Source organism: Haliaeetus albicilla, chromosome 24 (assembly GCF_947461875.1).
Source record: "Haliaeetus albicilla chromosome 24, bHalAlb1.1, whole genome shotgun sequence".
In the NCBI taxonomy this organism is placed as follows: Eukaryota; Metazoa; Chordata; class Aves; order Accipitriformes; family Accipitridae; genus Haliaeetus; species Haliaeetus albicilla.
In genome coordinates, this window is record NC_091506.1 from 9,092,668 (window position 1) to 9,116,689 (window position 24,022).

The 24,022-nt window shown below is 42.6% G+C and overlaps 1 protein-coding gene across 16 annotated transcripts in view; it reads left to right on the forward strand.

Annotated features, from left to right (window-relative positions):
• CADPS (calcium dependent secretion activator) overlaps nucleotides 1-24,022 on the forward strand; it is a 220,976-nt gene that overhangs the window by 159,792 nt on the left and 37,162 nt on the right. For 6 of the 16 annotated variants that reach the window (XM_069811978.1, XM_069811979.1, XM_069811983.1 and 3 more), the window contains 5 exons: nucleotides 3,981-4,087; nucleotides 9,783-9,939; nucleotides 10,930-11,071; nucleotides 17,725-17,871; nucleotides 21,010-21,165. In XM_069811978.1, the coding sequence (XP_069668079.1) occupies nucleotides 3,981-4,087; nucleotides 9,783-9,939; nucleotides 10,930-11,071; nucleotides 17,725-17,871; nucleotides 21,010-21,165 (709 nt within the window). Of the gene's footprint in view, nucleotides 1-1,201; nucleotides 1,307-3,980; nucleotides 4,088-9,782; nucleotides 9,940-10,929; nucleotides 11,072-17,724; nucleotides 17,872-21,009; nucleotides 21,166-24,022 lie in introns of all 16 variants that reach the window. The other 10 variants (XM_069811989.1, XM_069811976.1, XM_069811977.1 and 7 more) reach the window with 3 other exon arrangements.

A 24,022-nucleotide genomic window follows, 5' to 3' on the forward strand; every position in this document is an offset into this window, starting at 1 on the left:
TCTGAAATAAATCATTACACAGCTTAAAAGATTAAAAATGTGTGTGTGTGTGCGCACGTGCACGTGCGCATTGTATGTGTGTTTATGTACGTATGTATCTCTATCTCTGTGTGTGGAGAAGGGAACCAACCTAACTCATACTCTTTAACTAATGGTTTACTCGAATATTCTTTATTATACTTCGATAAGTGTTATAATTCTGTGAGAATTAAAAGCAATCAGAAATCTACTTTGCACAAGCCAACCGAATTTTTATTCCCCCACTGGAAAATGCAAGCAAAATGGCAAGGACTTTTGGCAATAGAATGTCCAGATAAATATGCCAGATTCCTTGCAAATGGCATTATTAAAAATAGTCACAATGCTGCTAAAAACTGTTATTAAATGGAACAAAACTATTGTGTTAATATATTCACAGTATATAATTTATTCTCTGAGTGTATGTAAAAGGAAAGGCTATTTTCTTTGAATTTTTCCTATGCTGATATTGTAAACTATATGACAGATGGGTCAAGTCCTGATTGCAGTATTCTAACATTTGGAATAGCAAGTAACATATTTGATAGAGCTGGCAAGTTTTTATATATGATTCAACCCAGAATATAAAAGCCACTAGAATTCCAAGTTGAAAATAATTAAATGAGCTGGAAACGATCAGGAACCACACATTTTTAAGTGACAGATTTTTTTACATGTTTAAATTGCACAAGAATATTTTATAGCTCCCTTTAACCAACAGTGACGTTTAATTCTAAAATGTGTAATTGATATTTGCAAAGCAATTAATTCTTGTGGCTCATTATTCTATTGCTAAATGTACCTAAGCATTGGGGCGCTGACTTAAAGTCATCTTTTTTAGTTCACCTTTTCTGAATTCCAGAGTTTTGACTGAATTAACCTATTTCAGTTTCCTCACGTGGCTGCATGAAGTGCAGTTTCATACTTGCATTGAATTTTTAGCTTTCTGATTGCACAGTACCGTAGGATGTTCAAATCTGCTGACTTCTAGAATATGTGTTGTCAAATGGTGTCATTGCCATGTAATATTTCAAGTACTGATAAGCAAAAACCCAGCAGCTTATTCCATTTGTATTTGATCATTTCTGCTTATGTTCCTTTTGAAGTTTCCATCTTTTTGTCACTGTTTATGAAGTCATTTGTCTCTTTACTTTTGGTGTCTCTCTCCGTCATGCACAAGCAGCCCGTCCGTCCAAGCCTAAGCCACCGGCTGGGCCACCATCATCTCCTCAAACGCAGACTAACATGATAAATCATATGCTCAAAGGCATGGCCAAACAGCCGCCAAGTACTGTAATAGTCTTCCTTCCTTTTATTCAGTGGTTCTCTAGTCTAGCAGTCGCTTGTGTAGTAGTAGAAAGCTAGTTCTCATGTGCAGCTTTATACAAAATACCTAGCGTGATGTGGTAGGTTTTAGAGATTTAGAGGTAGCATTTATTTCAAAATGTCCACATTTTTTTGTCTAGCAATGTCTGACATATGCAACATTTTCAAATATCAACGTCAGCACAAAATAACATTATTGTTGCATAACATTTTGCATGAAAACTATAAATATGTATGAGCTTTACATGATGTTGGATGAAATGTTTGATAAGTATATCGTATATGTTTCATGTAACTGTCAGTGCTCCAGCTATCTTAGCAGAATATTCTGATGTATAGTAACTTAACCAGGGAAATATTTAAAATAAGAGGAAAAAAAATTAAGATTGACATCTGCTGGCTGCCAAAGTTGTATAAGCATCAATATTTTCTTTAAAGACAGCATCTCTGAGCAGTTGTTCTTATTAACACTTTTGTCTTTTAGTTGTATTTGAGAGCAGATCAGTGTTGCAAATGAGAATGGGCCTGATGCTGCTCTGATCAATGGAAAAGCTTCCCCTTGGCTTTGGAGCTGCAGAAACAACCAGAGCTTACTAAGGGATGTGTCTTTGGACTCCTTTTGCAAAAGGAAGACGTTTCTACTTCTTGTAGCCAGTGAGGTGCTGGATTGAATAGGAGAAAGAATGAGGAGTTAAGCAGCAGTTCTCCAATTTCAGTATTTGCCCAATAAATTGTATTAGGGGGAACCCGGATTTTTTTTCTTTCCAGTGATACAACAAACCAAAGGAAAACTGGAGAAGAAACGCCCAAGGCCCCTATCTGTGGCATGCATAAATCAGCAAAAATGTAGAGTTCATTTGCAGGGTGCTTTACCATGTTGCACCTCTCAGCCAAGCTGAGCGCCTGCGATGCCAGACTTCAGCTGACCGGGTTGCTGAGCTCCTCCGAAAACCAGCCCGCGTACCCCTCGCTCGACCGCCCGTATGTGACCATTCTGAAAAACATGGCTTTCCTTTTAGTGGGAAATTTGTTGCCTGTAAACAGGTATTCAGGGAAAACTAGGAGCAGGCAAGATTTTAAGGGGGAGAATTAAGTCCTCGAAGCTCAGCCAGCCTTCAGCAAGGCAGGGATTTCTCCCCGGGTGACCCCGCCGAGCAGAGCGGAGCCACCTGTGTGCAGCCACAAGTTTCTGTCCCATCAGTAACGAAGACCTAAACCCTGGCAAAAAAGCCTAGTGCGTGCAGGAGGCTGGAGCGAGATGCCCAGGCAGCACCTTGCGTGTCGGCACGACCCGAGCTGCTGGCTTAGCTGGGCTCCTTCGGAAATCCAGGGTGGTTGCTAGTAACGGTGCTTCAATGCCTTTTGCTGTGTTGGGGACATACAGCCTGTTGTACGCTGCTCATTGCAGGTTGATTTGGCTATTTGGGTTTTGGCTTTTTGGTACTTCACCCATTTACAAATTCTCCAGTTTTGATGTCACGGAAAGGCCAAAATATACGTCGGTGCGGAGGTACAAATTGGCTGGCGTAGCTACCGAAGCACGATGCCGTTCTTCGAGAGAGCTGGGACGGGCACCCGGTCGTTACCCGGAGGGACGCGTCTGTAGTTAACGTGGTGACGTGCTGCAGCGTAGGTGGATCACCGGGCAGCAGGTCTCCTGCTCCGCTTCTCCTCGGGGCGACCATCGCAGGGAGATTTTGCGCCCCTCAGGGGAGCGAGCCGCGGCGTCGGCTCACAGAAACCTCCGCAGTTGCACTCAGCCAGCTCTGCAGAAGCTGTCGTTCAGTGAAAAAGTGATTATTTTCTTTTTTTCTCTGTATTTTTCTAGTGAAGTACTCTGAACGTTCCAGATTGTTAGCACCTCGGATGTTTAATATGTTATTAACAATATAAATTACCTAGAAGAACATAATTTAATTATTTGTAAAAGTCTTCAGAAAACGCTGCAAAATAGCTCAACGTAGCTAAACACCACGCTCCAGGATTTAAACTCGTTGGTTTGTTTGCGGGGTTTTTGCTGTAAAGTTGCATCTCTTTTCCCATAAAAATCTTACCTATGAACGTCTAGTGGGATTTACCACTTTCCACTCCCTCCAGCATGCGTAACTCCTTGACCCTTGTGGAGTTAAATCCTGGAGCAAAGCAGACCTGCAATTTTTGCTTTCAGTAGCAGGTGACATTTAAATTGCTCGAGTCTGACAATTTATTAAAAGTACAGACAGATTTGTTTAAATTGATCTTCTTCAAAGAATTTTAAAATTATAGAGACATGATTTCTGTAATAGCATCATCTACATTGAAGGATACATATTGTTCGTATATTATTGGCCAGATGCTGTCTTTAGGGAATGTGATGTTCTTATTTGAGCTAATAAAGTGCCACCATCTCACCACAAAGCAAAACAACTCTGACAGTATTGTGAAATTTGGAGCTGGAGCACTGTATTTTCATAGTATAATAACGAATGTGGCTTTCTGGTTTGCTCAGTACTAATTATATAAGCATTTAACATATGCATGAAAGATCTTTAAAGCTGTAGAATATTATGGGATTTTTTTCTAAACCTCTAAAATAACTTACTGTACATCTAGCTTTTCATTCTGCCTCCCTTTTAACTCGAGTTCTTGTACTACAGAAAATGTAGGCCGGTTAGTCACACCAGCTAAAAAGTTAGAAGATACAATACGTCTGGCAGAATTGGTAATTGAAGTCCTACAGCAAAACGAAGAACACCATGCGGAGGTGAGCAGCGGTGCCCTGCGAGGTCGTGTCCCCCAGGTCTTCAGCAGGCTCCGGTGGCTTGCTGGGAGCTTTGTATATTTGTGTGATGTCTTCCCAACTGGTGCTGGCTTGTCTTCTTTAAAAGCCAAAAGTATTCTTAAATAATGGTGCTGGAGTGCGATGAAGGCAAAGTACAGTTCAGGACGCTTGCTTTTGCAGAGGGGAGGGAGGGCTAAAGGAGGAATTAATTCAGCTCTGCTCTCCTCTGCGTCAGTCTGCAGCCTTTCCTACAGCGCCAGCAGGAGCCGAATCTGGCCAAATATATTCGCCACCAACTACATACAAGAGCAAGCCTGTCCACTTTTCAGAAAGGTCGTATTTCCAAGTAATGTCATCTGTTTGTGCCTCCAGACAGCATTAGCGGGGGCCCTGCAGCAGCTTACTGCTCCTGCTGTCCGAAGCTGGAGCAAGGAAAGTCACCACAAAACAAAACAAGTCTTTTTTTTGTCCCTTTCCGAGCGTTCAGGTTGTTTTCAGGGGTTTCCCTGGGCCCCTGCACTACATGGTTAACTCACCTGGTTTATTCTTGGCCTCTTCTGCATTGGCTTGTTGGGAATACCTCAATTACTAGTCATGGAGGTTAGGATGATTTATTCTCTGTTACTCATTATTTGGGTTATCTAAGGCCTAATACAGCTACTCTTAACTCTTCAAAGCACTTTAACGAAAAGATTCATGTTTTAAAACCACTGAAACCATGTCAAATATAGACCAGAAAATCATGAGGCTTGATCCTGGAAACACTTGACCCCACAGGCAGCTGACATTGCTGGCTGTAGTCCCGCTCTCAGCACGTCGGGACATTTCTGCCCGAGCAAGTGACATTGCGTACCCATGTAAGTATTTGCAGGATTGAGCCCTCTGTTCTCCATAAACCTGGTGCTCTTGGATACATACTGAAAAGTTAATAATTTTGAAATTCGGAGTGAGCAGTTATTGTTTATGACTGTAGGTAATGTAACACTCATTCACTATTTTCTCTTTTCCTTCCCATTTTTATATATATATATACTCACTATATTTTGCATTAAGAGCATTTGATAAATAATTTCACAATCACTTAAAAATCATTCCAGTGTATATTAAATTTGCAGTATAATTTAACTTATTGATAATACACAACAATCCACAACACCCAACTAATGCCTGATTGCATATTTAAATTTCCTCCCTGTTTTTCTACTGTTCATTCAATCTTGGATGATCCTGGCAGGGGAAAGAGGTATGTGACTAAACCGAATGAAACGAGTCACTCCCGTCATATTTCGTGCATGCCCTCTCAGTGCCATGTTTCCTACTGGGATTTTACCCGGGTTGCCCTCGCTTCTGTAACTTTGACCAAGTAACAGCAACTTCAAGTCGGCTGCTTGCAGAGCTGGTAGCCTGACACAGGAGGGTAAATGTGGCATAGTAGTCCGGTCCATGCATGTAGCAATGGGTATATTTTACGAGCGCTGCAGTTACATCCCAACACAACCCTACCTGCCTGGACTCTCTCCTCAGCCTGTTGTTACCTCTGTTGTTTTGCATTCACCCGACCTCTACTACACTGTGGTGGAGATGGACTAAGTACGACACGAGTGCCTAGAATGGTAGTGGTCTTCCTCTGGTTTTGTCTGTATGTGCCTTGTACTGGATATACAGTATTTATATGTAGAGAGAGAATATATCGGGGTGAAGAGTGAAATAAACTTCATTTTTACAAAAGCGAGGCGGTGCTTGAGAGCGCTGCGCTCGCGCATGAGCTGTGATAAGCTGACCAAGGATAACGAGTGTTTTATTCCACTCATCACCAGCACAGGCTGGATGTACAACCAGCTGGGAAGGAGCTGTTTTTAAAATGCAGGTTATTTTGAAAATAGTAGACTTTTACAGGGCCGGTCGCGTTCAGCCAGCCACGCTGCCGAGATCCTCACCAGGAGAAAGACTCAAAACTGTTGCAGCATCTTTTGTGTCACAAGGTTTTGATTAGAGACAGAAGGTTAATGCCAACACAGATAGGAGGCATCCCGGTCCCTTGTTCTGAACGGTGACCTGGAAGGGTGAAATTCATCTCTCTCCAGAAGCCCGGCACACTGTTGGTACGTTACTGAATCCCTGTCCTGAGGGTGGCTGTGGCATTTCAGCACTGTACAGGCAGTTGGCCAGCTCTCTGCACGCTTTGAATTGCACCCAAAGGAAGAAGAGAAGAGGCTCGGTGGTTTATCACTGATTTTTATTATGCGTTGTAGCCACGTTAATGTCTCACTGTGCAATGAGAATTGCTGAGGTATTGCACTTTTTTTCCCCGCCCCCCCCCCCCCCGAATTATTCCAGGTGAGGTTTTTTTGACATGTTGTCCTTTCACCTGGAGAAGGTTGGACCTGCAAGGTGTGACTCTTCAGTCTACTTTGGATGTTCAGCAGAAAATTAAATTGCACCGCTTACTGAAGAAACGCCTTAATTTACTGAAAACCAATAGTTTTTGCAATTAAAACATGCCCCTCTTTTCCCCACATGGACATCCAGGCAGACTCCCTAATGAGAACCCAGAAAATAATACTGAGAGCATGGAAAATGTTCAAAAAGCATTACAACAGAAGTACTGTGTCTAGTCAGTCGGGTTTGTCGTACCCACAAGAGAGAAGCAAACCAGCGCAGGCAGAAACGCAGCAGAAACCGTGTGCCTACGTCTGTAATCTGTGAGAGCGGGAGGTCTCTGTCATTGTGTCATCTCTCCCATCAGATGTCTCCCACCTCCCTTTCCGTTCCTCTGGATGACTGATGACAAATGCCAGAGACGATGGCATTCACCTATTTTTAAACTTGTGTTTTCTCTCTCTATGTATACGTATGTGTATATGTATATATGTATTTTAACTCCGTGAGGTCATACATATATACATGTGTATCCATGTGTAAAATATACGATAATAGGTGTGTTTGGCTGGAAAGCACACTTTTTTTTCCCCTTTACATTGTGTTTTGAGCAAAGCAGGTAAGTAGATGGTAAATAAATGAAATGTTACCATCTTGAAGGAGATTTTCAAAGTATGGTGTTACCGCTCCCACCGCAGGAAGGTCCTGCTCACCGAGACTAGGGAGGAGGAGGTTGAGGATGCTGACATAAGTTAGAGATTTAAAGAGCTAAAATTTGGATTTTCCAGCAAAAGGGAAACTGTGACTGGTTTGGGCATATTTTTTTTCCACAAATGATCACATGCTTTTCTTCATAATTTCTCTTAAAACTAGCTTTTTTTCCCCTTTTTCATGGAAGCAGGTTTTTCTTGCAGGACTCTGAAGTGTTTATGTTGGCATTTGTTGCAGAAGATATTCTCTGGCCTCCCCTCTTTTCCCACCCCCCAAAATGCTGGTTGCCTTCGGTCCTTCGTAGCGATCGCTCCTTGCCCGCAGACCCGTGGGCAGTACCTGACGGGGAGGCAGCGTGGCAGGCTCTCGGCAGGCAGAGGCACAGCCAGAGAAACCACCCCAGTGCAAGGATAGCCCCGGCACCCTCCTCGAAAACCACCGGCGAGCGCTGCTCGTTTTCAGAGGACCCTCCAACAGCCCCATTGCCCAGCATCCCCTCGTTTCCCACCCGCGCTTGGGGGGAGAAGCTCTGAGCAGGCATCGGGACCAGACCTGGGTCTTGGCATTTTCGGTCCCCGTGCGGTTTCGCAGCGGTTTGACGCCTCCCGATGCGGCACTCCCAGGCGTCCGGCTCTGCGCTCCCTTGGACACCAGCGCCGACCGTGGGAGGACGACCTGAAGAGCATCGCCACGCGTGCTCAGCCCCTCGGGTCTGCCTTTTCCAGAGTTAACGACTCTGCAAACGCCCAGGGCTTCCGTCACTGCTGTCTCTGAGCTTTCCGAGCTCAGGTGCTGCTGCGGCAGCGCCCGACGGCTTCCTCCACCTGCGTGGGGCTGGGAGCAGTTTGCAGACGAAGGAGCCCGACGTGGCCACCTTGTCCCCATGCCGTGACCACCTTGTCCCCGTGCCGTGACGACAGGGACACTGTAACCTGCCGGTGCTGCCGCTCCGGGCACGGCATTTGCCCACCCTGCCCCTGGGCGCGCTGAAGCCGTGCCGTTGCGGCACAGCCCACCTCATCCGCATCTTCACCCCCATGACAGGGCAGGCCCAACACTAAGAATGGTTTGGGTGTCGTTTGGTTAGTTTGGTTATTTTACATCCTGGATATGCTCTGGGCGCGTAATGGCCAGTGCTACGTCCAACCTGCGCGCTGGTGTCTTCGCACCAGTTTTGTGTCAACTCGTAGAATAACAGTGGGGCAGTGTCAGTCTGCTTTATATTTTGGGGAAACGAAGGAGTGGGAATAGTCCCAAAGACCCCCTGCCCATATCACTGGCAGCTGAGAAGTCAGGCCAAAATAGGAAGAATTAAAGGGGTCCATGGCAGTAACGTGGGTTTGGGGCACTGCTCCCTCTCCATGGCCAAGTGAACCAGCAGCCGGAGTTGTGCTCTGCACAACACTGCAGGTCTTCATCAGTGAATCAAAACTGAACCCTGAGAAAGTGGAAGTCCATTCTGCTTATTCGTGTCTGCTAAAATCTGCAAAAAGTATCCCTCCCTGACTGGCAATTCCCCTTCGAACCGATTCACCTATTCCCAGTCTTTTCTGTTTCATCTCCAGTCTTGTGCCTATGCTAGAGTTTTCTTTTTCTTGCAAAGTGCCGAAAAGCTGTTTCTTAGATCCTTTAAGTCCCTGAGTAATTTCCTGTCACTTCAAAATGACAGCACATGGTCCTAAGGACAGCACTTCTCATATTGCATGTTCCCAGCCAGAAGTGATTACTAAACACGCATGCATGCGTTTGCAGCATTCACATCTGAGCCATGTATGATGTGAATGTCACGTCAGAGAGCCCGTACAGTGATATTTAAGGACCCATGTGCATGAGAATGAGTTACTTCACTGATATTTTTTGGTTTTCAAGTTTAGATACATTTTTTCCTGCCTCTGTGAAAATATAGGCTTGCCGTAGATTTTTTTTTTTATCTTGGCATGTTGTTAATAGAGCTTTGTAATCGGTTTCTTAGTCAGTAGCATTATGAAGGTGGTAGTGTGTTTCTATGGATGTGTATAGCTAAACATGTAAAATGAACAGTGCTGTAATACCTTTGACTGGTGATGTCTGAAATATCTCTAAAGGAGAGTGTGAGTGATTTAGGACAGATTTTAATGTCTTAGGCTTCTAGTTTTTCAACGCAAATAGAAGTAGCGAATCCAAATAAAATTTAAACTGTTGACAAACACAGCAGAAAACCCACAAGCACAGTGAAGAAACTCCCAAATTTCTATACTTTAGAATGAGTTGATTTTTTTTCTGATAATTAGCATAATTAAAGATGAATGAAGTCATTTATTGTAAATTGAACAGACAAAATCTTCTCTGCCACATTACAGCTGCGTGCCTTTACGGTGGAGCTCTGAATAGATCCTCTACAAGAAACCTTTGTATTAAAATAGCAGTGCCTAATTCCTGCGATTAGCACTGTCTGTGCAGACTAGCACTCTAAAGCACTGTTCTCTTTACAATAAAGGTAGTTTCCATGGGATGCACATTCTTTTTGCGATATGTGGCCTAACATCCTTCCCTGTGCTTTATTACAACTAATATACTTCTTTATTATCTTTTTCTACCAACTCTGAAGGCCTTTGCTTGGTGGTCAGACTTAATGGTTGAGCACGCGGAGACCTTCCTGTCACTGTTTGCAGTGGATATGGATGCTGCGTTAGAGGTGCAACCCCCAGACACCTGGGACAGCTTTCCGCTCTTTCAGCTTCTAAACGATTCCCTCCGTAGTGACTGTATGTATTGTATTTTGATCATTTCTTTTTCAGTGGGCAGCTCAGGTTACTGATAATGCTTTCAGCCTCTCCATACTGCACAGAGAACTGAGATGGGTAGAGATTTACAGTACATACTCTTTTAGCATCAGCTTGATTTTGTTCCATTTCCACTAGAAAAAAGCACACAGACACCCCTTAGATCAAATGCCTCAGTCAAAGGTGAGAAGTTGAACTTTTATTTTGCTTCATCTTCTCAAGTCTCTTCATAATGGCTGCCTGATAAGCAGGGAATTAGGTACTCTACCTCACTGTCATTAAATGTGTGTATCGTTTTATATGTGTGTACTGCATTTATTTAACATGGAGTAAACCAGTCCCTGCTTTAAAAGATTTTACTGAAGGGAGGAAAATATTAAAGTAAACAGACGCAGGAGTAGTTCAGAAGAGTAGTGCTTTGTGAAATAAAGCTCTTCTCCAAAGCACGTGGGCCCATGCCTTCAAAACCCAGAGGATCTGGCACTCTCCCGGGTGGTCCGACTGCTCCCCGGGGAGCTGGTGGCAGAATTGGCATTGCCTTCAGTTAGGTCCCAGACCAGGGCCCCAGTTAGCTTTCTAAGATCACATGAGAAAGCCAGGGACTTATCCTCAGAGAACAATTTCCAGCATCATGGTAGGGAGTAGCCAGAGAAGAAATGATTCTCCTACCTGCTAAAGCCATAATGTTTGCCATGCTGTATTTCTTACATCCATTTTATTCACAGGAAGTAATGATGTATTTGTAAGTTTGACATTAATGGAAAAGAAGATTTGTTGTCTGTTTTTTTGTTTGGAGTAAGAAGCCATTCCTGCTGTCTTTGTCGTGAACACTGATGCCAGCTCCTGTTATGTTCTTGAAGTTTCTTCCTGTTCGCTGACAAATTCGTTGTGTAATGAAGTGCCACGCTGTGGTTTGTTACAGAGGTTCTAGTAACAGTAGTGTCTTACTATACTTTTATTTATCTATTCTAGATAATTTGTGCAATGGAAAATTCCACAAACACCTCCAAGACCTGTTTGCTCCACTTGTTGTTAGATATGTCGATCTGATGGAGTCCTCAATTGCACAGTCAATTCACAGGGGCTTTGAGCGGGAGTCATGGGAGCCAGTAAAGTAAGGAAACCTCCTTTGATACAATCGGAATTTGGGTGCAAATGGATGGAGATTCATACAGAGATGAATTAGCAAACGTTAGACTGGACATGCCGAAAGTGCGTTAGATTTTCTAGTTTAATGCTAAAAATAGAAGGCCTGATCTCTTCAGGGTTTTCAAGTTAATGAGGGAAATGGTATTTGCTTTTTAAAATGCATTGCTGCCTCAGTTTGAACCGTGTGCCTTTGGACATGGAAGCATGAAAATGTGAAAACCTTCTTAGCTGGCATGGCTTTTTGGATCCCGTTCTAAAAGGCCTTTTCCAGTGCTGCTTTTGAACTCGAATAGCTCCTTTTCAGAACAAAAAAACTTGCTTCACTGTGTTCAGTCCAGCCCAATAACCTGTGTGAGTCATTGCTGTACTTATTCTTCCCAATACTCATTTTTTTCCACCCACCCCGTGGAGGGATGGTGCAGCGTTGTGGTTCTCACGTCAGCCCCGCGGCTGATGGCTGCACGTGTCCCCGTGTCCCAGGGCAGCTCTGCCGGGTCCCAGCTCCCTTGCCTGTAGGATTAGGTGTGCAGAAACCATGGTGAAATACAGGAGAGATGATTCAAGCAGAATCAATTATTAAATTTGGAGAACTAGGAATTTACCAGCAAGGAATGAGTAGCCTGAGAGAAACCCAAATTGAACTCAAGAGCTGGTGGATGATAAAAACGTGACATGTGCTTTGGATTACTGTTGTTATTTCACGGGTTTTGAAGCATTGCTGAACTCTGTCACGCTTGCTCTAAAAAGCCAAGTCAGATCCTACAAAGGAAAAGAACTGACTTTTCCTTCTAATAAGGGTATTAAAAGAGAAAGTTCGACCCTTTGCAAACAACATTTGTCTGGTGGTGCCTCAGACAGGGGATTGGGACCAGGTGACCTCTTGGAGAGACTATTTTCCCTGCTTTTTTGTGATTCTCCAGGCAAAGTTAAGTGGCGCTGCACTCTCGGAGGTTGCTGTATAAAAGAACGTGTGGTCTTTCAGGGCTTTTCACACCAAATATGTTCCGTTTACAAGGAAAAGAGATTTTGTTCAGCAGCCAGCCTCCCATATGCAACCTGGAGTCTGAGTACCCAGGTTTTTTTCCTTTCTTTCTTGTGCATCCTCAGCATTCGTAAGGATTCTGCCTGCCAAATCTCAGGCCTTTTCTTGACACCTGATCATCCCCTCTGTTTTGAGTGGGGTTAAGTGGCTGGCATTCAGGAGCCTCTCTCACTTTCCATTTGCTGTCTTTGGTCTGCAGGCTAACAGGATTAAAAATCCTAAAAAATCTTGTTTCAAATAAGCAGATGTGACCCAGAAAACATACAAGAAATAGATCTTTCGAGTAGGAGAATGCCATTTTTACAGCCACTCCTTCAAGCAGAATTGCACTTTGAAGTTAGCATTAACTTTAGTTTCAGAGCTCTGCTTTAGTAACGATTATGTTTGTATTTCCTTGTCTGTTGTGAAACAGAGGCAGTTAACTCTGTGTACCTGTCCGCCTCAGTCAAGCAGTCAATAAGCAATTTGTTCTGCTTTTTTCTTTTGTCAGAAGCTGACATCATTTTGGCTTTTAGTGACTTTAGTGGCTTAACTATAGAGATGTCCATAAGTACTTGGCTGTGGTGCTTGCCTGTCAAAATGCTTTGTCCCTGGGTATGCCATTATCTATTATTTTCAAGTTATCTTTGATAATTGTAGAATATCTTTTCTTAGTTCTCTTGTAATGGTTATTCCGTTCTGGAGTTCCAGTTCCAGAGTGCTTTGAGCATTGCAGTTTCAAGCAAAAGCCCAGGATGGACTATCTGTCTCACAGACTTGGGTATTTAAAAGATTTCTTCCAGCAGGAAAGTGGGTGCTTTTCACAAGAACCTTGTGTCCATCTGGTGAAAAGATGCACTCTGGGGTTTTTTTCACTAGTTGGTATTTTGTTCTTGTGTCTTGCACACAAAAGTGCAAGTTGCAAATGCTGGCTTAATGCGATGTGACCCAGTGAAGGAAGGCACCAGCGAATGCACAAAGGGTGGCACATAGAGTGTAAGGGAAAAAAGGGGTGTCATTCGTTCCTAGGATCTTCTGACACTTTTGATGGGCTGTTCAGAACTAAATGTTAAGGCATCTTCATCTTTTGCCTCCTGGGCAGACCACCTGCTCCTCTTTGTCTGATCGACAGTGAACTTGCAGAAAAAATCAGGTCAGAGACTTGTTTTGTTTGATTTGCCCTCCTGTATCTACTGCCTTCTCCCCCCACAAGTCCATACTGCAGCACAGTTAAATTTTTGGCCACTGATTCTCAAATAATAGTTTGGACCAGCCAATTCCCATCCAAGTCATGCCCTTCCATTGCCGCCTCTCCAGCAGAGCTTTTTGGGAATTGGAAACACTGCAGTATGTTTTCCCATGGCTTTCCTCTGCTTTGAAGAAAGGCCTTCGGGTTGGTCGGAAAGGTAGATCATCGTGGCTGTCCGTTCCACCGAGCTTACTGTTCGTCCTGCTTTGGATCTCTACAATTAATTGGGAGAAGGAAATCTTATTATCCCCTGTTAACCAAGAAATTATTCCACAACACGGAGTCTTTTGAAAGGGTTTCTCTATGCTCGTGCTTGCAATCAAGGCTGAAATACGTAGCCCTCCATAACCTGACCAGATGGCAGTTTGCAAGCATGTATTTCTTCTATTTTCATTGCTGAATACTCTGCACCTTATGCTATGAGGAGTTAGGTATAGAAATCACAAACAGTGAGAGAGATACTGTTAAGTATTGAAAACATGGGGGGAAAAAGCATCGATGAAATATGCTCATGAGGGCTATGTAATCTGCCTCTGCAGAGCTGCTGAATTTGCAGGGGGTCCGTGCCCTATAGCTAGAGCAGCTGGTGTGCTTGTATGAATCCACGCAGAGAAATGTGGAACACTTGTCCTTCGCACAGTCATCCAAATACGGAGGATACAGAGTAGGTCTGTTCTCTGGTGAGTTGAGAGGTCTTGGAAAAGTAGGGTTTGCAATGGGGTTTTTTTCATGCTAGCTTCTGGGAGAACGCTGATTTATCTTGCAGCCAGCAGACACGTATGTGTGTGTGTGTGTGTGTCTCTGTGTGTGTGTCTGTGTTGAAAGATCTTTCTGAGCAAATGCTAAAGCTGGTGCAATGACAACCAGTTTCAATCGCTTGACGAGGACGTTACTTATTGACCTATGGCTGTCTCTACCACACTGTAGTCCTGGCTTTAGCATCTATTAATTGCTCACTAACCCTTTGCAAACTATTTACAAATATATCATTAATATAAAAATAAGAACTTGAACAGTATGATTATACTAATCATTTTATAAGGTTGTACTACTACAAAACGCTAGTGAAAAATGTTTCCCCTTAAAAGAAGCACCGTTGTAGTGAAAAATGAGTATTTTTGTTACTATTTTGGGTGTCAGTCACAGAAAGAGCACAGATTTGACTGCCTACTTCACTATCAAGCTCTTTGCTTCACATCAAGGCTTTTGTGAAAAGATCTGCTCTTGAGCATTTGCTCAGCCTAGGCAGTAAGGTAGTAAGTGTTTATAGTGATGGAAGAGACAGGCGTTTGCGCCTTCCATCACTAAATCATTTCAGGCATCCCGTAGGAACTGAGCATTTAAGTATGGACGAGGGTCTCTTCTAGCTCTGTTCTGAAGCCAGGAGACAACTCAGTAAAAATACTGTGATTTTTCTGCCCTCCTTTCAGTACTAGGGCAGCTCTACAGGAGCGGCCCTTGTGCAATTGGACTTGTTTTCTGTGATAGGTGCTACAGTACAGTGGGAGCGTTGGGATGTTGTCCAGGGGTGTATTGCCAGTCTGTTTGCACTGAGAATTTCCCAGCAGGCAGTACAGGTGAAAGCCGTTTACGCAGCTAACAGACACAAACAGGGGTGAATCAGAAGAAGCCAAGAAAACAAGCAGTACAGCTCCAGAGAATGCATCTTTTATCAAACATATCAGGATCCAGTCCCGAAGCTGAGTTGTCTTAAATCAGACAGCCCTCATCTTGTTGATGCAAATGCCCACATTCCCTGCCTGATGGCTGAGGTTATATTTAGCCATCTATATTAAATAGGCATGGCTGGCTTCTAGAAACAGTTTCTCATCTTGGACCTGTAGTTTTATGGTCTGAGCAACTGCAGGCTGGAACATTTGTTGGTAATATTAATCATTTTTTACAGGTCTCACTGCAACTGTTAGTCAGATAATTAGATCGGTTGAACCTGCAAAACTGTGCATGTCAATTCAGGAGAATATTTTTAAAATTAGTTACTGTATGTTAACATAATATACTCCATTATTTTGCTGTTTTGTTTTGTTTTAAGAGTACTAACTTATTCTTGCAACATATCCTTGCATCAGCAAAATAATGTGTTGTATAAAAGAAATATGTTTCCGTGTGAATATAGTATACTGTTTACTCTAGAAGTCATATTTTATTAATACAGTGTTTTTATTAATATAACACTGTCACTTCTTGAATTTTAATATTAAAACCAAAGGTCCTCTGATTTATGTATTTACCATCTGGCTAAGTTATTTAAGTTGCTTTTCCTTATACATTTATATGTTGTCCACCTCTTGCTATTTCTTTATTTATTCCATATCAGTATCTAACCACATGCACTGCCATTTCTGAAGATTTAACACTCTCTCAATCACTATGGAGTCTGTGTCTCATTCAATAATCATATCATCTTAATAGCAGATACAGTATGAATGGAAACAATGGACAGCTTTGTTACGTTAGTCAATTCTCCTATCTGCTTACTGCCTTACAAAGAGAACGAGCAGATAGCGTGAAGTCAAATCTACTAAGAATCATAGAAACAAAAGGAAACAAGAACATACTTTTTTATTTTTTCCACTAAAAAAAGACTTTGGATTGTGGTTTTCCTCCCCAACAAGGGATTTTATTCACAAAGGGAGAATGAGGATAGTCTGTTCCCTAAGACATGCCACTGATGACAAGCTGAGCTTGCAAAGATGTGGTTCAAATCTTCTGTTGCATTAGGAAACATTTATTCAGTATAACCAGCTCAATTCCATTACTTTGGTTTTTGATATATAAAACTTGCAGTAAAAAATGGAGTTCAAAATATGACTCAAGGAAGTTGCTAAGATTTTAATATTCCCTGAAAGACATAGTGTATAATTTGATAGTTTTCCAAGAGTCCAGATAATGCTGCCTGTACAGTACCTAATTTAATGCAGGGCAATGGGAGAGACCTCCTAATGTGGCATGTCCCGGTGCGGTCCCTGAGAGCTGGGAAGTTTGAACGCTGAAGCTGTGCCCAGGAACATCAACAGAAAAGCTTTCAGTAGCTTCAGCAGTGCAGGGTGAAGCTGAAATCCTGAAGTCTTGATTCCATTTTCACTGAGCCCAAATAATGATCTGGTGAAAACAATATCAAAGCATCTGGTTTTGTTCCTGAAATGGGACTGTAAAACCATCTATGGATTGTGTCCCAGTGTGCCATACAGTATTACTAGATTAAGGCAGAAACAAGATATATTTCTGAAACTGGCTTCTGATTCCCAAATCCCATGACATTTTTATTTTGCATAAAATTTAACTGTGATGAGATACTCATTAAAAAAGAATTAGACCAATTATAACATCTAGAGACCTAGCACACTAAAATATGTCAGGGTGTTTTGCAAACTTTGGGCATGTGGTGCTGTTAAACTGCACGTTGTTTCAGGAGAGTGTGTTGCATTAAATTAATGCACTGGCCCACTTTTAAAAGATCTCTTATTTGCATAACAGTTGCATGTCTGAAAATATTTATCAAAGGCATGATGCCCAAGTACACATGCTTGATAAATTAACCTTTGAATGTCTTAATCACCCTGTGGCCCATTTCCAGCCAAGAAACGTTCATATACCAGTCCTGGATTTATTAAGTGCAATTAATTCAAGTGTACACGTAGAGCTGGGCAGCCTGCGGGACCCATTTTCTCCACACCCCAGAATGCAAGGGCAGAATCAGGGCATGAGTCTTCACTGAGGAAGAACCTTGTGGTTCACCATTTCATTGCTCCAGATTAGCACATCTTCATTATTTGTAGAGTACAACATAAACAGAGAGGTTCTGGAGTGAAATCCTGACTCCTGAATTTGGTGGCAAGAAGAACTCTTACGGACTTCTGCAGGGCTGGAATGTCAAACTCTCTGTTTATTATTTTGACTCTCAATTCTCTAGTAGATCTCTTAGTTTAGCTCTTTCATCCAACCTAACTGTGAGAACTGAGGCTCACTTCCTTACGAGAGAAATTTTTCCGAGGAAAGGCTGCTCTCTGGACTTTGGAATGGTATCAGGACTTGAAGGTGGAGTTATTTTCTGTGGGTGTTTGAGTACTCTCTTAATTTGCTGCTTTGTGATTCTTCTTCTTTTCATTCTGCTTTTTTTTTTTGAAGTAACTCGCTTTTTATTGCAGACTGCAAACCCAGTACACTTAAGCTTCCATACTCATGCTTCTTTCTGAAATGTTTTGCTTTAGTTTTTTAACTGTCATCGTGCTGTGAACTTTGCAGATTTGTTTATGAGTGTCACGTGCTTCTGCTACATCTGCATTGTCACTGTTATGGTATTTTTTCTTTCTGTCTGTTTCTTCCACAGGAGTTTAACAAGTAATCTGCCCAATGTGAATCTACCAAATGTGAATCTCCCTAAAGTACCAAATCTACCAGTTAACATCCCGCTAGGCATCCCACAAATGCCTAGCTTTTCTGCACCGTCATGGATGGCTGCTATTTATGATTCTGAGTGTGTATTCAGTTCAAATTAGATCTCATTTAAATTTAAAGTAATCTTGGCATGGATATGTATTGTTTGTTTCTGTGCATTATATAAAACTTTAAAAGAGTGATACAGTTAATTAGACATTTTCTGAATGAGACACTAGTGAATTTCTGGCATGTGTATTTTGAGGATTTTTTTGTATAAATCTTGAAAATTTGTCTTACTCCCACTGAGAGTTTGAGCAAGTATCTTGCTTTACAAAATAGCTGTCAACAATGGGACATGGTCTGAAGAACATACGAACCACAGAACTTGTAATGCAACATGATGTGTCTCAGCAAAGAGTTTTGTCCAAAAGAGAAGATGAATCAATTTCAATGCCAGTCAACCAATTTCTGTGGACCAGATGTAGATCTAAAAGTGAATTTTATTTAATGCAAGCTCTGCATTTCCAAGATAATAATTTTTGTCTTGATTTTGATGAAACAGTTCAACAAAGAGTAACACCCTGCAACAGTTTTTATTCATGTTGGGGCCGGCCCCAGAGAGCAATTAAAGCAATTCGTTATAGCCTGAATAATGCCGTGACCAACCAAAGAAAGATATTTTCAATGTGAGCTTTAGGTTATGGCCTGGAAAATTGGGCACAGTATCAAAGCAGTCGGTCTGTAGGAGCCTTGTGCTCTGTGCTCCCAGCTCCCTGTCCGAGAATCCCAGGGTCCGCAGGTGGAGCCCAGGGGGGACACACCGCAAATCCCGAGCAGAGATTAGGCAAGTTCTCTTCTCACAGCAGATTTCCCTTTAAAGTCCCGGCCACCAAGCAGCGTGGAGGGTGGTACACAGTGGCTCAACCCAAATTTCGTCATTTGAGGTTGCTCATCTCCCAAGAAGTCCTAGCACAGGAACTGAGATCTTGCCAGTTCTCCTTCTAAATTCCTAGAGGGTTATTCAAGGTTGGCATAGGGTGGTCTCAGCCAGCACTGCACAGATGTCTTGCTTTTTCCCTACCTTCTCACTTAAAACTGAAGGACCCCCCCCCAAAACTACCCCCTTCACTGTTACTGAAACACCCTCGATTACATCTACACCTGGAGTCCACCAAAACGCTTCTGCCATTAGCCTCGCGCAGGCTGTATTGCAGAGCAGTGGTAACGAACCAAAGGAAAACAAACACCGATGTTTGATTTTTTAATAGATTTTAAAAACTTTTTAAATATTAGCACGGTCGTTTATGTTTCAAAGCTATACAACTCATATTCATGCTAAGATAGCTATATTAAAGGCTAGCTTAGGCAGTTGTCTGTAAAGAGTACTTGAAAGTTTTAATCTTTCTCTGTGCATGCTTTGTGGTATTGCCCTTGAAAAGATAAGAATCATGTCATGACAGAAAATTAGATAATCCCTCTGAAAACGCTTGAGAATAAGTGGTATATTGCAAGCTGCCTGCATGATTAGAGTGACTGCGGTGCTCGCAAGCAAAATACTACGAGTGCATCTTGGAAATGAATATACTATATTGCTTACTTGCATGGAGCCCTAATCAAAAGTGAGAAAAAGACCAAGAATAATACTTTTTAAATTTTAAAACCAAATGGATGTCATAATGTTGCTGTAGTAAATACCAATTATTGTATTTGTATGTATTTAATTATTTAAAACATAAATTCACGCAGTTCCAAAACTGGATTTAGACTGTTAAAGCTCATTTATACCCAAGCACAGGTTTGAACCAGGCGCAACTAAAAACTGACAGTAGATGAACACTTGAGACTCTTGTACGAACCGGTCCCCTGGTTAAAGGAAATGCCTGATTCTTTATCTTTTCATCTCCTTGGTTTCCTTTTACTCACCCTTCCCCTCCATCAAGGACATGTTACCTGTTGCTTAGTGTCAGACACGTTTCTCCTACAACCGAGATGGTCCATTCTTTATCTCGTTACCTCTGTTAGCACAGGACCCCACAGGACCCCTCTAGCATGTTGGACTACGGTTCTCACCTTGCAGGAGCCGTGTATGCATTAGCTCCGATCTCCTCTAGCATTAACTCAATGCAGCTGGCATCTGTCACAATAGAAACACCCTCCCTCATCTGTTTCTATAGATGATGTCAGCACAAGTGGTAATGCATGGTGTGTTAAATATCTTATAAATTACCGTGTTAGCATTAGTGGTATGCGAGGAGGGGGTTGAAACTCTTGAAGCTCCCTTGGTAATTGTTCGGAAAAAAAAAAGTGAGGGAGAGGGAGAGAGGGAAAGAAAAGGGTTATGGATGCATAAATTTCTCTGCATAAACAGAGCGCAATCCAGTTCTGTATTTTTATTCTGTAAGTGGAGGTTTGAGATATAATTATACTGTGAAAAGAGCCGGTGTAGCTACACACTGCAGGACCAAAGCCTTCCATCTGGGCAGGGGTGTGGGTACGAGAATATATGCTTGGGCGAGAAATTCAGAGTTTTGTGACAGACCAAAGATGTTGCAAAATAAATTTTTTAAAAAATGGAAATTTGTTGTCCTATAGATGCCTTTGCAACGGGCAGATCTGTGAAACGGTGCAACGGGCAATCCTGCCAAAACTCCTGGATATGAGATGTCTAGTGCCCTTAGCCCAGTTGATTTACTCCGATTTTTTTTCAGCTGTTCAAGAGATAAAGCGTGTCCTCGCTCACCACTTGTTAGCACTGTCCCTTACCTGGAAATGGGGGCCTCACTGTGGGGGGACAAGGCAAACTTGAGGTATAATTTGGAGGGGGGAGAATTGCATGAAACCCTAAATCTTAATAACTGCGTACAGTCTAGTATGGCAGTTATTATTGATGAAGGATTTTCTACCACAATTTCTAGCCTTAATTCTTAATAATCACATATGTTAATGTGGTTATTAACTAAGGCTGATTTTTACCATACACACATTCTTCCTGTTAATATGTGTAACTCATAATGTTGTCTTACTCATCTGGTCTGGAAAGTTTTGTGGGTTTTGACAGCAAGGTAGATTAGGCAACTGTATGGTAAAACTCAAAATCCTGATGGTGGAGATTGCCAGCGTTGTCCTGTGTATGAAACTACTGTCTGCTCTACACTTGTTGCAGGAATGGTCTCCACATCAGGTTACAAAGAGCCTGATGCCACTTATGACTTTTGTTCTCATTTTGCCCTGCCAGCAATGGATCAGGCACCTCGGAAGATCTGTTCTGGAAACTTGATGCCCTACAGACCTTCATCCGGGATTTGCACTGGCCTGAGGAGGAGTTTGGAAAACACTTAGAGCAACGCTTGAAGCTTATGGCGAGCGACATGATCGAGTCCTGCGTGAAAAGGTACGTGCCCATGAGCGAACTAGTCATGTTTCTCGTAGAAGCTCACAGGATGCAATGTTTTTTTCTGTCTTATTATTGATGAAGCTTCACTTCAGCGACCATTTATTAGTGACCCCAGCTCACATCTACCCAGCACAGACGTGGTGGCAAGCCACCCTGTTGCTGTGAATTGTAGACTCTCCCAAGTGAGCACTTCTCCGTTGAGACTCTGGAGAGTGCATATGCACAGTAAGGCGATAAATCACCCAGTCTTTCAAGCTTTATAGGTAGCTACTTATTTTCCATGCCGCACGTGAGGTCAAGTCTTTGTAAATGCAGTTTGGTGTCGACATGGTTGAGTGCTGAAGGCATAGCCCTAAGTAAGATCCCAGCACCCACCTAAAAAACAGAGATCCATGACAAAACAAGCAAAAAAAATGATCCAAAAAGGGAATAGTGTGTAGCTTGGCACACAGGTTTCACATCTGCCGCCGACTGAGAAAAGCTGTTGTACCATCAGCCATAGGATATTCACCTGCAGATCTTCCAAACCGGAGAGATTTCTTTCAAAAACTTCTAGACATACAGGCAGCTGTCATCTTGAAAGCAAAATGTTGAGATTAAATTTCTAACCTTTCCACAGTAATTTATGTCCATCTGGCATCAGAGGTGATGAGGCAGGAGGAAGAAATGAACTTTGCATTCCATTGTGCAGAAATTAATAGACAAGGAGACGAACCAAAGGAAAAATGGGTGCCAAATACAGCTGGTACATGCTAATATTAGCTGCAATGTGTGATGTGGCTGTTCTGTACCACAGTCGCCTGGCCACTCCGCAAGTGTGAGCGCGGCATTTATTGTTCGCACGTTCCTCACAGTCTGGATGTACAACGTCACCGTAGGAGAAGGCACATTCGGTCCCCGAGATGTAGGCAGGAGACTCGCCCGCTGCAAGGCAGACAGCTCGAGGCTTGCTCTCTTACCATTCTGGAATAAACCCCAGTGCATTTTAAGTGCAATGAGATGGTCTTGATGTCTTTGGCATTGAGCAAGGCCCCCTTTATTGCAGCAGCTCACCTTTGGTCCTTTGGCTGACACGAACGCTGAGCTTCAGTTGTCCTCCAGTTGTCAGACTGTCCTTTAGGAGCAAACCCAGTGCTGGAGCCCTGCTCTCTGCTCTGCCCCCAGCACCACCAGCAAAACACTTATTTCTTTTTTTTTCTTTTTTTTTTTAATTGGAACCAAGGCACCTTTGCTGCACCTGCAGTGCAGGTTAGCTCAGCTGAGATAACTGGGAAAAATAAGCAAGTTTCCAGGTACATGTGAAGAAGGGCTTGTGTGCCTGAAAGACGGAATTTTTTTCCCAACTGCTTCAACCTTTCTACAAATATGTTGCCCCTCTGTAAAAACCTGGCCCAGCTTGTAATGGTATGACTATATATAATGGTTCTGAGCATAAGTAAGTAGGAACATGCTCATCTCCACAAGGAGATGGAAAATCCCAGTCACTTTGGGTCCTTTCAGTAATTATCAAGATTCTAGTCCCCGAGTCCAGGCTAAATCTGGCACTGGTAATTAAATCAGTTCAAATGCCACTGCTGATGTAAACCAATATGCTGCCTTCCCTATTTATATCACCTGCAAACAGGGCCTGGCTAAGGTTTCTTTAGCAATTTCAGTTTGACACAACATTTTTCTTCGCGTCTGTCTCTGAACTGTTGAATACCATGGAGGAGCCACCCCGCCTTCCGCACTTGGTTGTATTTCGGTGCTGTCAGGAAAGCAGCCCTTGCAAGGAAGGCCTGTTTCCCTAATAAATCTGGGCAGGAGGACCTAGGTACCAGCTCAGATCTGGTCCCAAGAACAGGAGTTTCACATTTATAAATGAGTTTTCATTTGCATAACCCTTGGGGATCGTTCAAGATCAGAGTTATTCCTGAGCTGCAGCTGATATTATTTGTTATTTCTAAATTGAAGCTCCTATGTTAATTTGTTGGCAGATTCTGTCTGATGTGATAATTGTTCTGTGTTAGGTTAGATTAGTGAAGTACCTCTGGAATCTGCAGAGGGGCTCCAAAAAAAGGCAAGGCAATGCCCACCGTAATGCAGAGTATTCCGCATGTTAGAGTCACAAATGCCTCGGTATTTTAAAATATGACACAGGATCAAATTTTGTAGTCCTTGGCCCAGCAAAGCTCTTGGTGTAACACAGTTTGTAACTGCCAGGATGTCGAATTTGAGCTCGGTGAAACCTCAGGAGAGCAGAGAGGTGTGGGCTCGTGCGATGCGTCTGCGTGTGTTCATACATACGTGCGTGACTGCGCCCGTGCACATTTTGCAGACGTATTCTGGTGAATATGTATGGTTCAGGGAAACCACTTCTATAAACTTAGGAGACAACTGGGAACTTTCAGCAAGCAAATACAATCGTGTAGACCTAAAAATGCAACGAGCTGGCAATGTCCCTTCAGTTGAGCGATGAACGAGTTTCTGTTATTTGTAGTTGGTATCATGGAGCAATAGGAGCTTCCTTTAATGTGTCAGGCTTGCCTTTTGTCTGTGGTTATAAATCAGCTAATGCAACCAAATTATAGGTGTACATTGACACTGCTGTTTGTAACATCATCACACTGTTTATCAAGCATGAGAAAGTCATAGTTTCCTTGAAACCATTGCACACTTTATAAATAGTGTGTATTATGGAAAGTGGGTTTATTTTTAAACTGGAAAATCGTTTTTAGTAAAAGCACATTTGTAACAATTGCAGTGTAGCACTCCCAGCAGCATTCAGCTTTCTGGTTTCTTGAACTCTTAGTATTGTTTCACATTATTATTATTATTATTATCATCATCATTATCTTCAGTATGTTTAAAAGCA